Raw genomic sequence first — 13,616 nt, forward strand, 5'->3', positions numbered from 1 at the left:
AACTTCAGATTGAAATTTACATTGCAGAATTTTATAAGTTATTACAAGATCTTTTAAGTAATTAGCAAATTTTCTCATATTAATTTATTATATAGTAGTTATAATTGAACATAAATTTTAAAAATTTAATATAATTTAAAAATAAAGCTCACTTTTCCTGAACATCAAAGTTAGAGATATATTAAGAGAATTTAAAGATAATGATAAGAGTCTGAGAAATATGATAAAAATCACTATTATCAAGAGCAAATAGAGATGAGGCGAGATATATGTTGAGATATGTCTAGTGTATGTAGTTTTAATGAGGAGGTATCATGATTTGTGGCCTGAATCACATTCAACTCTTTTAAAGCCATCTTCAACTGTACACCCTATATAACGACTTCTTGTGAGTGTTTGGTTGACATAAAATAAACCAAACTAAGTTAACTAACCAGTTAACTAGGAGTTTGTAATACCGGGATGTCCTGTGTGCTACTTTAAGATTTGGTGCAATAGTAAGGTTTCCAGAACTTTAGATGTAACTATGTATGGATGGATGGAATCATCAATTGGTTGAATAACTATATTCTCACCTCATTAAATCACAAGCGTAAATGGGAGGCTGACAAACCCTGTGAGACTCAGCATCTCATCCCAACTCATCGTGGGAGTATTACTCCCAAGCAGCAAACTAAACTTAACAGCTCCATATGTCCCCGCATCTCACTGATGGACAATATTTCTCGACAGGAATTCAATCTATTCTATGAGTATAGTTCGTGGGACAGCACTATCCTGAGATAGAGTGCCTTCCAAACCCCCATGTTCCGAAACCAGCTGGTTCATGTCATATAATCCTGAATAATATCAGGATGAAATGTTCTAGAAGCAGAAAGCTTCTAATCTTCCGTGCTCCCAACATATCTTTTTCCCCTTCCCTGCCTGCCTTTTGTCCTCCTCCCTGTCCTCGCCTAACCCCCTTGCTAGGCAGGGTAGCCTTCATCGTCGCTTTGCACTAATAAATTTGGAATTCAAGCGGATTTACTGTTAGGGGCTATGTCCGCAGGGTTTATGTCAAGGACCATTATTTCTAACATCTATTTTCGAATAGCATGATGAGAGGGTATAACATGTTTGACCTCCTTCATGGGAAACATCTAGCTGAGTGGTATCTTCAGCGAGAGGTAACGACAAAGGGTTTGCCAAAACCCATACAACTTCAGTAAGGGCGTGGCGCGAGTATATGTACCTCTATCTCCCGCAATGCAAGAAGGAACGTGGTTTATTCAGGAAGAATCCTGTTTCAAAGCGTTTTCTTGAAATTGCTCCCAGGGTTGTTGGCGGCAGCATTTTCCGTCCTTTACCAAAGCAGCCGAGATCTTTTAGTTACAGCAACTGTCGTCGCAGGAAGTTCTTGGTGTGCCAATATCCATCATCGAAGGCCCCAATGGTTGAGGGAAATTATCATCTGGATTGCAATTATGACATATATATATATAGCTTGACAAGTCGCTGCGCCCTGTAAGCCCTGGGGCTGAACCTCCATCTCTCCGTGATTGGGGCTATGCCTAAGTATTTCGGAACTGGAAGGATTCAAACTGCAACCTCCTAACATTCAAATATTGTCCCCTCGATTTGACGACATTAATTGGACTAGCACCACTACAAGCAAAGCGGATGCTGCCAATATGCTGATGGGCTTCTAGTCAGATGCACTCAGAATTTGCCCAAGTGCAACAAAGATTTAGCTAGACAGCGGTTCCATATTCGATTCACGGTCCATAGAAACCCAATCAGTTCTCTGATTTATCAAATGTTGAGGTAGGCAAGGTGAGCATGTGCATTACATACAGGACGCCTGATAGAGATGCCCATACGAAAAGCGCATATTGAGTATGTTCTTCTCAAATGGCCACGAAGAACTTGCATAAAGAGCTTGATCTTTCATGAATCATGAATGAGCACAAGATCTTAAGAACACCTCTCTCTATAATTTGTAGTTGCTACATTAATTATTAGTAATCTATTTTTCTATATTAGCAGATATCAAATGGAGGCAGGATAATAATTGCCTACAGTTCCTTTACAACATGGCCAGTCCCGTTATGTGAAGGAACCTCACTCTCTTCATTCTCTCCTAGCTTCATTTTCATGTACTCGACGATCTTTCTCGCAGCCACCACACGACCAGGCGCTTTTTTCGCCAATTCACCCAGCTTCCTTGCCTTCTCGGCCATGAATTTGGCTTCTGCACTATCACCGACTGCAGTCAAAAACGCCTGGCCCAGCTCTTTCGCTGTCCAGCTTGGAGCCGTCTTGCGGCTCCCCCAAATCCCTACTTCCAGCCACTCAGCCCGAACCGCATACCCATAGCAATCAACCCATAAAGGCAAAGCTATCTGTGGTATTCCAGTACTTGATCTCAATTAGCCAGGAACGTGCAGTACATGCAGAAAATACCCAAATATGAAGGGCCATGGATGCAGAGAAGAGAGAGGTGTATGTAACTTACCCAATAGCCTCATGGAATGAGTTCGATCCACCATGATGGACCGAAAGCACTATATGCCCGCTTTCCAATAAAGATGCTGGCTCTACGCTAATCCACCCTTCAATCCTCACACGGCCCGAAGCTAGATCGTCAGCAAGAGGCATTAAAAAGTCGTCACCGTACTCGTGTCGTTTAAAAAATTTCCACAGCACCTGCACTCCGGTGTTGTCAAGGAGAATCCGGATGGCGCCAACCATCTCCTCGGCATCCGTTTGGCTGTATGTGGTCATGCTACCAAGATTTACTAGAACGGTGGGTGCGCGTTCTAGCCATGCTGCCAATTCAGGGTCCCTTTCAGGTATCGAGCCCAGAGAAAGGAATATAGGTCCGCATGGAGTTACGTTTGATGGAATTACAAGTGGGTAGTCACTCTCCACCAGGGACGGGCTAAGCCATGGGACGTTTTTGTCATATATGTTGAAGACATCTCGAGGTTTACCAAGACCTTGGCTTTTGGTATGGGCAGTCAATTCCCGCTGCAGAGGTCCGAACGCTATAGTTTTCAAGAGCCGAAGGTTGTAGAGGATATTTGCTGGAATGAGATACCATGGAACGGGAAAGGGGTAACCTGAGGAAAATCTACATGGTTTTAATAGCTTCTCAGTACCATTTACAACAATTGGGGAATCTTCCATAAGTTTTGTACTAAAAGCAAAAGTTGTGAAGAGGGGAAAGAGGATCAGGTATTTCTCACGCGGGAAACTTCCAAAGCATTGCAGCTCTAGGCTGACTCCCTGCAAAATTGTCCGACAAAGCATTCGCGGACATAAGAATATATTTCCGTGTCAAAGACGTGACAGCATCCGCGCCAGGAGCAAAAAGCGTGTCAATAACGGTGACGGCTGGGTCTATCTCGTTAATCAACTGAAAAATTTCACGGTACAGCCCGACATATTCAGACCCATTCCAGGGTACAGCAGCTCTCTCCACAAACCGAGTCAAATGTGACAAGCCCGAGAGCCCCGGACCATGTATCACATCGTCATGGGTTTTCGTCCACCCTGAAACGAGAGCTTTCCCGTATGATGGACCGGAAAGCTCATGGAGAATTATATGATTGACATTGTTAAGGCCGGTTGATGGGGACTGCCGTGTCGCATATTTATTGACATTCTCCACGAACGGCGCGATTCTGGGGAAAGATACGAAGTGGACTTCGATGTCTGGATAACTTGTCAGAATAGAGTGGGCAGTTGCCAAATGAACGTTTGCCAGGCCGGACTCGCAGTTTGTGAGGAACAGGACCCGGTTATTTATTTTCATGTTGCCGTACTGGGGGACGGGACACCATCCGCGTGAGATATGAAAATGCATGTCAAAATCTTATAGTAAAGGAATGACCTCAGACATTTATTTAATAACATCCTTAATAAATAGATTTTCTTTGCAGCATCTGGCTTCTCAGCAGCCTTCTCAAAAGTAGCAGTGGGACACAGCACTCCTGAAAACAAAAGTCCTTAGCTGCGGACAAACCGCGTCCATCCACGATAGTTAGGTGATGGATCTGCATTGCAATAGGAATCGACTGAGCGGGGAGTGACTAGATGCTAATTAATTATGATCGCAGAAGCTTGAAAATGTCTCAGACTTGCGCTTGCGTGATCTCAAAAATCTGCGATCTCCATCCACTATTCCCAGTTAGAGGCTTGGAGCTGCTTGTGGTGGCTGGTAATGGCTGCGATAAATCCCCCTGAATCTCCCCGCTGTGGAGAGAACTCAAAAAGATTCAGTTGGAGGCCAGTCCTGAGGTCATTTGATTAGTTTAAAATTTATCTAAGTTACTCTTGTCGATCAGCGAGAAAATATTGTGCCGTAGAGAGATCGTAGGGCTAGAAATGCTCCGTAATGTAAATAAAATTAAGAAGGCATGGTAACATGTTCGGCTGAGAATTTGCATATCGTGACTGAAGATAAAATATCGCCTAGAGTTAGAACCATTGCCGTCTATGAATATCATCGAAGCCGTCAACCCGGGTTGTGGCATTTGCTCATTCGGCCCTGCTGCTTGAGATGCCGAGATAGGAATATTCGGCATTGACTATTATCTGGAGAAGCGACCAAATAGCAGGTCATCCGGTTTCGGAACACCTAACCCAACGAGAGAAGCTGTTACATAAATCGTACCGGGTTCATGACTTTTCCAGACGGGATGACAAGCAATAGTTGAAACCCGAAATGCGGAGTAAACGATAGATTAAAATTCTCAATGCATCGCCAGGCTGTGCTCAGCAATATAAGAACTGACTCCTCGGGTTCTCTAACTCCAAAAAATCGCCATGAAATCTGGTCCACGAAACACAGCGACGTTCTGTCAATAGAGATACAAACAAACAATGGATAGCTTCGGCGGTATATCCGCTCGCGTATGTTCTATTCCGTTGAATATTCCTATCAATATGATGAAATCACCGTCTCTTCGTCATTAAATTTCCGGTGGTTAAAAATCCTCTATCCCCCATACTACCTCGCCATTCAATAGATAGCTGTCCAAGGGTTGTCCGCCCATCCCGACTCATATCCTTCTGCAAGCCTTCAAGGCCTTCTTGTTGTCCTGGCTCCCGTTCTACAAGAAAAGCAACCTGGAGAACATCGCGGGGGCTTAGGGTGAGTGGACGCATTTCCAAGGAATTGGGCTGTTCCAAGTCCCAGTTCAGCGACCTTGACTGGAAGGGTGGTTTTGGATTGAGTGTGGTGGACTAAACGTGCAAACCGTTAACTGATATTGAAAAGGAAGTATGTATGGAAAGAACGGAGTTAAATATGGGTAAAACAGAACGTTATGAAAACATACTCCAAGAGATATCGCACCGTCTCCAATGTTCTCCAGCTGGGCCTCAAGCACGTATCTCAGCAACCGTGTCTTTCCATAAGGATCAAAAGCCCTATTATCCGCTTCGAGAGGGGCCAGTTCCGTCACCTTTGTCCGCACATTCAAACATGGCTGGGCAATGAATTGGTAGAGTTTCCGGAACGTCCGTACTCGCCAACTTGCTGCCTGTGTGTCGCCACTACTTGGCATTTCCCTAGCCTGCGCCATGATCGTTTCCGTATAACTGACACTGACAGCAAGAACATGGTTTCCTTCCTCCTTCAAATCAAACCGGACTATCTTCTGCAACGATTGTGATTTTGTTAACCCGCCAGAATTCGAATCTTCTCCGGAAGGGAAGAGCTCCAACACGACGTTCTGAGAGGGTGTTTGCATTTCTGCAATGATGCGAACGGAGCTGACGATCCGGTTTTCGGAGTCGGGAAGAAGCTCACTATTTGCACATAATGAGCAGGAGAACGTTTCGCCGACGTAGGCAGAGCCGAATGCTGGAGGGAGGGTGACCTTTAATCTGATATTAGGGTTGGAGGTTCTGAATAGACAAGATATCGCAGCATTGTGCAGCTTACATTTGGGCTGAGGATGAATTGATTGTCTGAACTATCGGATGGGAAACTGAGCGAGGCTTTGACGGGGATATTTTCGTTTTCACTTGGAAGTGGATATTGGAAGGATAGGGATGGTCGTGACAGTCTGTTTGAATTGGGAATGGAGGTGGTATAAGCATCGAGAAAATGGCTGTTTTGGTTGCACAGGACAGGGCCAAAAGACCTCACCGTAGAACTAGGTTATCATATCAGCCAGTAATTGCGCAAACCCGACAAGCATGCATAATCAAAGTGCATGTATGCACACACCTTTTAATGAAACTGAATGGGGCTCCTTGGCCATATCAGCCCCGGAGAGAGCGCGAGGGCGAGCCATGCGGAGTATTCATGCCAATCGGCCTGGGAAATAGATTCTGGATTAAGAGGTAAGATCAAAGAAACCACCAGATAACTATTTTGCACATTAACCATCAAGCTCTACCAGTTGTTGGGCGGAGGTTGTTGGTTACCTACGGATGTTCAGACAGAGCAGCGGAGGTAACGTTGGTCCCCGCCGCTGACCCTACAAACTACGAAAACTATGTATGGTCTTGGCTTTTTGAAATATTTCAGTAAATCGTTAAAACATAACTAAACCCTGAGCAAGTTAAATAATCTGAATTTTCACAAGGATTTGCTGAAACTATGGGCTGTAACCACAACATGCATAGTTTTGCAGCCATCTCAAAGAACTCTACACTGAAATGATTTTCTTTTTATTGGTCAGGGCCCGGTCGGGGAGCCAGGCCACCCCGAACGAACTGGGAGTGGGGAAATATAGGGAAGAAAATACTCCAATTACCCACCTCCAGGACACTTGTGTTTTAATCTGTGTGCTTCAGTGGATTGAGCTTTGTTTTTCTAAATTAATATTATTTTAATGACCGCGCCAATGAGAAGAAATAGGTCAAGGGTTTCTTCAATTTCTAACAACAGTCAGCAATCGGCATTTCATCGATGAGTTTGCATACTACACAGACGCATGGATACTGCTAAAGTGGTTGACACAGTAGGAGTGTGCCGGGATGAGGGTGTTTCTCAACTCCCCAAATGACCAATATATAATTTCTGAAAACACAAGGTTGTCCGGATAACGGAACTTCTTGAGCCGTGTCCTCTTGACGAGCAAACGCCGGTATCTTCCAAACCGGGCTTTTGACGGGGAATGCATGAGGTGCGGAAAAGAGTGATTCGATACATCTGCTGCTCCTGCTGCTGCTTCTGCTCCTCCTCCACCGGCCTCCCAGCCGCTGACACCACCCCGTCGGTGAAGAAACCGGTCTCCCAGTAAGGTCTTATGAAATGGGGAAGTGCTTCTTGTTATATACAAATACCTACAAGTGGCGGTAAGTGGCCGTTGATCATGGGTTTTCTGAAAGGAACGGAGAAGGATGCTCAAATGGAGCTTACCCATGCTTAAAATCAAAATATGCTATATAAGCCAGAAGATCAGGAGTGGGTTTCGACGTTTTTACATAGCCAAAGCATGGAATCATTTCAATCTTAATCGGTCGCAGCAGTCAAACAAAAATATCAGCAGGTCTACGAGATCCCTACATTCAACTCTACTCAGCTAGCTTCTATATTCTGAAGGCTATAGCCAGGAATGATCTTCAAGAAAATAATAGGAGAACTGCTATTTATTTGAATTTTCGAATTGAGCTTTATTTTGTTACATAAGTTTGCGCATGTGCAGAACAAAAGCATGCTAGACTCTGACCAAGTTGAATTTTGAGGGGTTGTGTCATTATCAAATTTTAAGGGTAGTTAACTAACATCCGTAAATGTTGAACTATTCAACTAGTTATACATCCACTCCGTATAGTTCTATCAAAACCAGACACTCTCCTAAAACCTTTGAATCACAATTCTGCATAAAAGCTTCCGAGTTTTAACTTAACGAGATTCGGACTCTGACTTCTTCCCCTCAATGACCACACCCAACAATATGGCAAGCAACCCCGGATGCCAGCCACTATACGCTGCTATATCCCGAGCTCCTAGTACTCAGCAGAGGTCTGGTAGGAAACGCCGCCATGAGGAGACCCAAGACGATGAGTATGCATCTCCTACACCACGTTCAGTGAGACGGAAGCAAGTCCAAAATGCAATCGCGAGTGGGAATAGGCCCGTCATCGATTTAACATGTCGAGGCACCACCCCTCAAGCTCAACCTCCAAACCCCAACAAGCGGAAGAAGGTTGAAAAATCCCCCGTGGTTGAGAAAGAGGAGCGCAGGCTACGCATGTTCCGAAACCATGCACCCCAGAGCTATTTGCAGAAGCTAGAGAGAGCGAGGACGCAGAGGTACGTGGCATATTTTGGCATGTCTGCAGCGTGCGCATCGTGGTATTGTTTTCTAACGATATCTATCTTGCCAGGATGTTTGTCGTTAGTCGCACGAGAGAAGCAACGGAAGATGTGCCTACGGAGAGGGTCCATATTGTAGGGACAACCGGTAACATCTATCAAGTCGAGATCGCCTTGGAGCCTTCGTGTACGTGTCCTGACGCGGAGAAGGGAAACCAATGCAAGCATATAATTTATGTACGCTTTCACTGGCGAATTTGTATATTATTTCCTATTAGATAACAGGGACTCGTCTAATTGGAACTACAGGTCCTATGCAATGTCCTTAAAATGACAGGTTACCTTGCATATCAAAGGGCATTCCTATCATCGGTGAGAAATCGGTCGATCTAAGGTCTTCGAGGGGGGAATTTATTAACCATCTCTAACTTCGAATCATCCAAGGAACTCCGTGTGATTTTTGCGAATGCTCCACTGAACCCTCAAGACAACTCGTCAGGGGAAAATAAGCCTGGCAAAAGAAAACCAGTCGATGGAGATTGTCCAATCTGTTTTATGGAATTTGAGCACTCGACTGAGGAGGTCGTTTGGTGTAAAGCTGCGTGCGGAAACAATATTCACAAGTCTTGTTTCGAGAAGTGGGCAGCGACTCAGCAGGGCAATGGAGTTCGCTGCGTTTATTGGTATGTTACGGGTTTACCTTCCAAGGACTGTTCAAGCTTGTCCGCAGCCTATCTGACGATTCCTTGTTCCGAACCTCCAGCCGCTCCGCGTGGGCAGCTGATACTTCATTAGAGCAGCTTTTAAGCCAAGGCACAGTCAACGACGAGGGATATGTCAATGTGGCTCGGCAAGTTGGATTGTCGGGTGTTCGGGGTATGAATACTCTTCTCGTTCTTTTGCCACTTTTTTTATAAATATTGGTTTCATCTCTTGCCCTACAGTTTATCTGTTGAATAGATATTCTGACTAGTCTATGCTTTGTTAGATTATTATCCGTCATATCACTGGTCTCGCCGACGGCGCTATTCATCCAACTACAACTAAAACTACGATTACAACTATGACGACGACTACTAAGACGATACATGCAAAGATCTGCCACGCCATCATCTGGCAGGATCCACACCACGACCCGTGAAGAAAATGATGGCCAAAGGCTATGAATATCAAACTGGCTCTATTCTTGCCACATTATAAGGAGAACATACCTGAGCTCTTCTCAATATCGACCGTTTCACAAACAATGTTCAAAGTTCTTATACACAAAGACATACCTGTAATAAGTTTTGATCACCTTAAGTATTACAAGTGCGATCCTCAGTGCCAATCAAAGCCGTCCTTCGCAAAGTTAAGGACATATATAAACCCTTCCCCACGCCCGTAAAAAAAAACTCCTCAATAAATAAGTCTTAAAAACAAACATAAAAATATCACCCCGCACCCACTTGTAATTAGAAAACCCATCCCCAACCAGACTCCGGGCATAGGAATCATATTGCCAACCCCCAAAATTAAAGAGAAAAGGCAACCCATATTGTACAGTTTTATAGTTCACAAAACCCCACCCCTCAAAATACCCCTAACCCCCTTCCCTACTCCTACACCTCCTACCCGCCTTCACAACCGCCACGCTCACAGCGTCCTCACCCGTCATCCAACTCGGCATTCGCGCGGGGTCAACCACGTCTAGCTCCGCCAGTTGACGGAGGCCGGCGATGACATTGGAACCAGAAAAGGTCAGAGAGAGGGTTGACGGCTTATCCTCAATGCCGCCGTCTTCCTCGTCGTCTCCTTCGCCATCCTCGTCATGCGAGTTGGAAGGGACGGGAGGATCTTGGAGATGAATTTCTAGACGGTCAAGAGCTGGGACTGGGAGTAGGACAGAAACAGGTATTTGAGGTTCGCTATTTGGTTTCGTAATTTGGGGGATGGGGAGTATTGTCATTTGTTGTTTACCAGCGGTCCCGAATCGAGAATTGACAGCCAATTTCCTCTTCTTTGCTATCTGTTCGGCCTCTGGATCTGTTGTTGTTGATTCTTGGAATGGTGTCTTTTTCTTTCCGGGGGGAGTATGTGCATTATCCAATTTACCAAGCTGTGGAAACGGTATATTTTCCTTCCTGCTTTCAGCGTATTCTTGGACATTGTCATAGTTTCCTGGAGCAAGAGATTGCGGCAGACGTGGATCAAGCGGACGGCCCTCAATCACCGCATCGGCAAAGACGGTAAATGCGCCGTTGGCAGCGTTCGTTCTACCTGGCCCACGCAGGGAGAGAAGGGTGTGAAGGCTCTTGGAGGTCAGGGAAGTTGGTTTGAGGTTATACCGTTGCTGGGGTCGAGAGAGTGCATTTGGTATCGCATCCTTGACGAATCTGCGAAGGGTGCGTGTATCCGTAGTCAAGGTATTAGATAATGTCGCGGAAGGAGTCTTGGTGTCCGCAAGGGATGAGTAGGAGAGATGGGAAGAATATATATACGGAGTACTATCAGGGAACGCGAGATATATTATTCTCGACGAGTCCGTGAAGACATATGGGGACTGTCGTGGTCGTTGGTATGGGGAGTCGATGACGAAAATGCGCACGAATGTCAATGGAAGTGTCTTTGAACGGTATAGATGGTAATGAGCTTTTACTAGCGGGGATATTTCGCGCTGTATGGATCTGAGGAACGTCGACGCGTGGAATTGGGGGAGAGATGTTGAAATATCTCCACCTGGTATTGACTGAGGAGATTCAGCATTGACGGGGACTAATTGCAGGGCTGTCCATCGTTGTCCGACAGGGTGATCCTCAATATATCGCATGTCCACCATAGCAAGCTGACGGAGCGATATACCATGTCTCCAATCCCCCTCAAGTATGCGGTCAATCACTTCCCTCTTCCCGCCCTTTCGGTCCCGAAGATCCTCATATATACCCCTCAATTCCTCAACAGAGTTGGCTGGAGGGTAGGAGTTGAACTCTTCCTCGTGCACTTGGAAATTGGCCACGCTGTGTGGGCCAAGGTACGGGGGAAATGACTTGACATTCTTGTCATGTAGCCATTGGAGGACCAGGTCGAGCAACGAGGATCGGGATAGCCTTCCAAGTGTCTTTACGAGCGAAAGGGTTGTGGAGGGAATAAGGAGACTGTCGTGGAGGCTTGCAGCAGTTGGGGCGCGAACGGCTGCGCGTCGGGCCATCTGGTGTAGTTATACTACCTATATATACACATCCAGAGGAGAGTTATTGGGAGACTGGATGCCATGTAGTGAGTAATGCCTCTATTGAATATTCATTGTCCCATACTTTCCATACTCAACGCGATTGAAGCGGAAGCCCGAGTTTGTTTTTGTTTGTCGGCGATCAGATAAGGTCACGTGCCGTTATCATTGTCTTTAATCTAACATAATGAACAATTTCTTCCGTGATAGATCATGAGTGCAGCATCGGAGCTGAGCTGAGCTGAGTTCTGCTTTTCAAACCCTCGGAATACTCCGTACGGACTCCGAGAACATCCATTGACTCTTTACAACTGCTGCCGCTTCCACCGATCCTAGTCGTTAAAGATAAGGTACTCGGGACTCGGGCCTCAGACTCAAGATTCAAGCCCCAGCTTAGTGGTATTTCAACTCCTACTGTACCCCCATCCCCCTTTGAGGAAGGGATGGAGCACTAGTTGTTACCGTACACTTATGTTACCTCTGGACAATCCATTCTCCAGTCGTTGAATGCCGCTAATAATACGTGCAGTATCTCAGTCATTCGCTCTCGAATTGAAGGAACATCAGATCAGATAACAACAATGGGTTTTGAATTTTGCGTTTTGAACGCGGGCCAAATTCGTGTGTGAACCATCCGCCGTCATTCAGGCTGTAATTCAGCGGGAGCTCTTTTGTTCCTCCAAAGTTACTTGACTGGCTTAACAAGATCACCATCAACGAGGCTCTCTTGGTAGGTAAATGTTTTGACAGCTACCAATGTTGTTGTCATAATGAAACCATGAATATTCGGCGCGCCAAGGGCGGAGAAAAAGAACAGCGTGGGGTGATTTGAAGGGAAAGAACTGAAGTGTTTCAATCTTCGCATCGAATAGGAGCTAGACATGGGTGAAGCTAATGCAATAGTTAAAGCTTGCGGAGCAGCTGGCTGACAAACCAATTCTGTCTTTGCGGCGGATGTCCGGTTCGTCCGCACCCCACAGCTCGAGTAGGAGGGAATTGGACAGAAACTGATACGGGCAGTTTCGCTCACGCTCATATCACTCCAAGGTTATGTATGGTTTACGCATTTACACAGCGAAAGCACCGCACAGATGCAACCTCACAATCTTGTACACCGAGCTATTCATGCAAACCTGCACAAAAGACGCAACAACTTCATCCCACAATAATCCCTTGTGCAACTCATCAGCCGTCCTCCCCTGCATTTGAAAGGATTGGCTTACAAAGTATCAGCGCACGCGGTAAGTTTTAACCGACTCAATGCTCATCATCATTTTTCATATGGGGTATTCGCGTTTCCATACAAGGGTGTGGGTCCAAGTTCCGGCCACCTCTTTCCTGTGCTAGTAAACCTTGGCTGTATCATTTTGTAATAGTTTGAGTGCGTACGAGCGAATTGATTAATTAATTAGCTAGATTATTCGTATGAAATTGAGAGAGCGCAAGCGTAATACCCGACTTATGAGCTAGGTCTAAATGAGGCTAGCGTGCCCCAAATGGGAAAATCCCCAGCTCGCCAACCTCTATCCTACAATGATTGACTGGCGGAAAAGCCCAGTCTGACCACAATTTCATCCGCAACAGCAGAGACTAAGCTCTGAACAAGAGAAATGTCTAGTTGTCTGAATGCTGATTGAAGATTTCAAAGCTAATCCTCCCTCTCGCTCACATTTATGAGAAATGAGTGTAATTCTAGAATTTTTTTTTGGGTTAACAGAAGAATAAATGTCAAAAAAAATTAAAAGAACTTAAGAGTAAATTCTCTATTTAATAAGATATAAACTTAGTATAATATTTATACAAAAACTATATAAAATATGAATAAGTATAAAATAGTATAAAAAATCTATTTAAATATTAAAGTATTAATTTAAAAAAAAATTGATTTTTATAAAAACTTTAAAAAATAAAAATTAAGTTTTAATTAAAATTATTAATATTATTAATTAATTTACTAAATATTTAATAAATTTTAAATATAAAAAATTAATAATAAATTAATAATTAAATAATTTAAAAACTTTTTATTTAATATTAAAATAATAAATAATTTTTTTTAAAATATTACTTTTAAAAAATTATAAAAATTATATAAATATTAAATTTTTATAATTTTTATAGTAAATATATTATTAAATATTATTTTAA

The 13,616-nt window shown here is 44.2% G+C and overlaps 4 protein-coding genes across 4 annotated transcripts; 1 reads left to right on the top strand and 3 right to left on the bottom strand.

Annotated features, from left to right (window-relative positions):
* Window positions 1-2,054: 2,054 nt before the first annotated feature.
* PAAG_04366 (UDP-glucoronosyl and UDP-glucosyl transferase family protein) lies at window positions 2,055-3,796 on the bottom strand (the record flags this gene model as incomplete). Its single annotated transcript, XM_002793410.2, has 3 exons — window positions 2,055-2,397; window positions 2,495-3,112; window positions 3,228-3,796. The coding sequence occupies 3 exons, from the start codon at window positions 3,794-3,796 to the stop codon at window positions 2,055-2,057; spliced, it is 1,530 nt and encodes a 509-aa protein (XP_002793456.1).
* A 1,142-nt stretch (window positions 3,797-4,938) lies between these two features.
* On the bottom strand, window positions 4,939-6,287 carry PAAG_04367 (DUF974 domain-containing protein; the record flags this gene model as incomplete). Its single annotated transcript, XM_015845256.1, has 5 exons — window positions 4,939-5,229; window positions 5,325-5,867; window positions 5,933-6,056; window positions 6,140-6,146; window positions 6,221-6,287. 5 exons carry the CDS (start codon window positions 6,285-6,287, stop codon window positions 4,939-4,941), a joined length of 1,032 nt encoding a protein of 343 aa, XP_015699482.1.
* Window positions 6,288-7,880: 1,593 nt separating this feature from the next.
* Window positions 7,881-9,401, top strand: PAAG_04369 (hypothetical protein; the record flags this gene model as incomplete). Its single annotated transcript, XM_015845257.1, has 6 exons — window positions 7,881-8,257; window positions 8,332-8,497; window positions 8,570-8,632; window positions 8,705-8,943; window positions 9,024-9,153; window positions 9,249-9,401. The coding sequence occupies 6 exons, from the start codon at window positions 7,881-7,883 to the stop codon at window positions 9,399-9,401; spliced, it is 1,128 nt and encodes a 375-aa protein (XP_015699483.1).
* A 441-nt stretch (window positions 9,402-9,842) lies between these two features.
* Window positions 9,843-11,447, bottom strand: PAAG_04370 (hypothetical protein; the record flags this gene model as incomplete). Its single annotated transcript, XM_015845258.1, has 1 exon — window positions 9,843-11,447. The coding sequence occupies one exon, from the start codon at window positions 11,445-11,447 to the stop codon at window positions 9,843-9,845; it is 1,605 nt and encodes a 534-aa protein (XP_015699484.1).
* Window positions 11,448-13,616: the final 2,169 nt, after the last annotated feature.

This window comes from Paracoccidioides lutzii (assembly GCF_000150705.2).
Source record: "Paracoccidioides lutzii Pb01 unplaced genomic scaffold supercont2.11, whole genome shotgun sequence".
NCBI classification, from domain to species: Eukaryota; Fungi; Ascomycota; class Eurotiomycetes; order Onygenales; family Ajellomycetaceae; genus Paracoccidioides; species Paracoccidioides lutzii.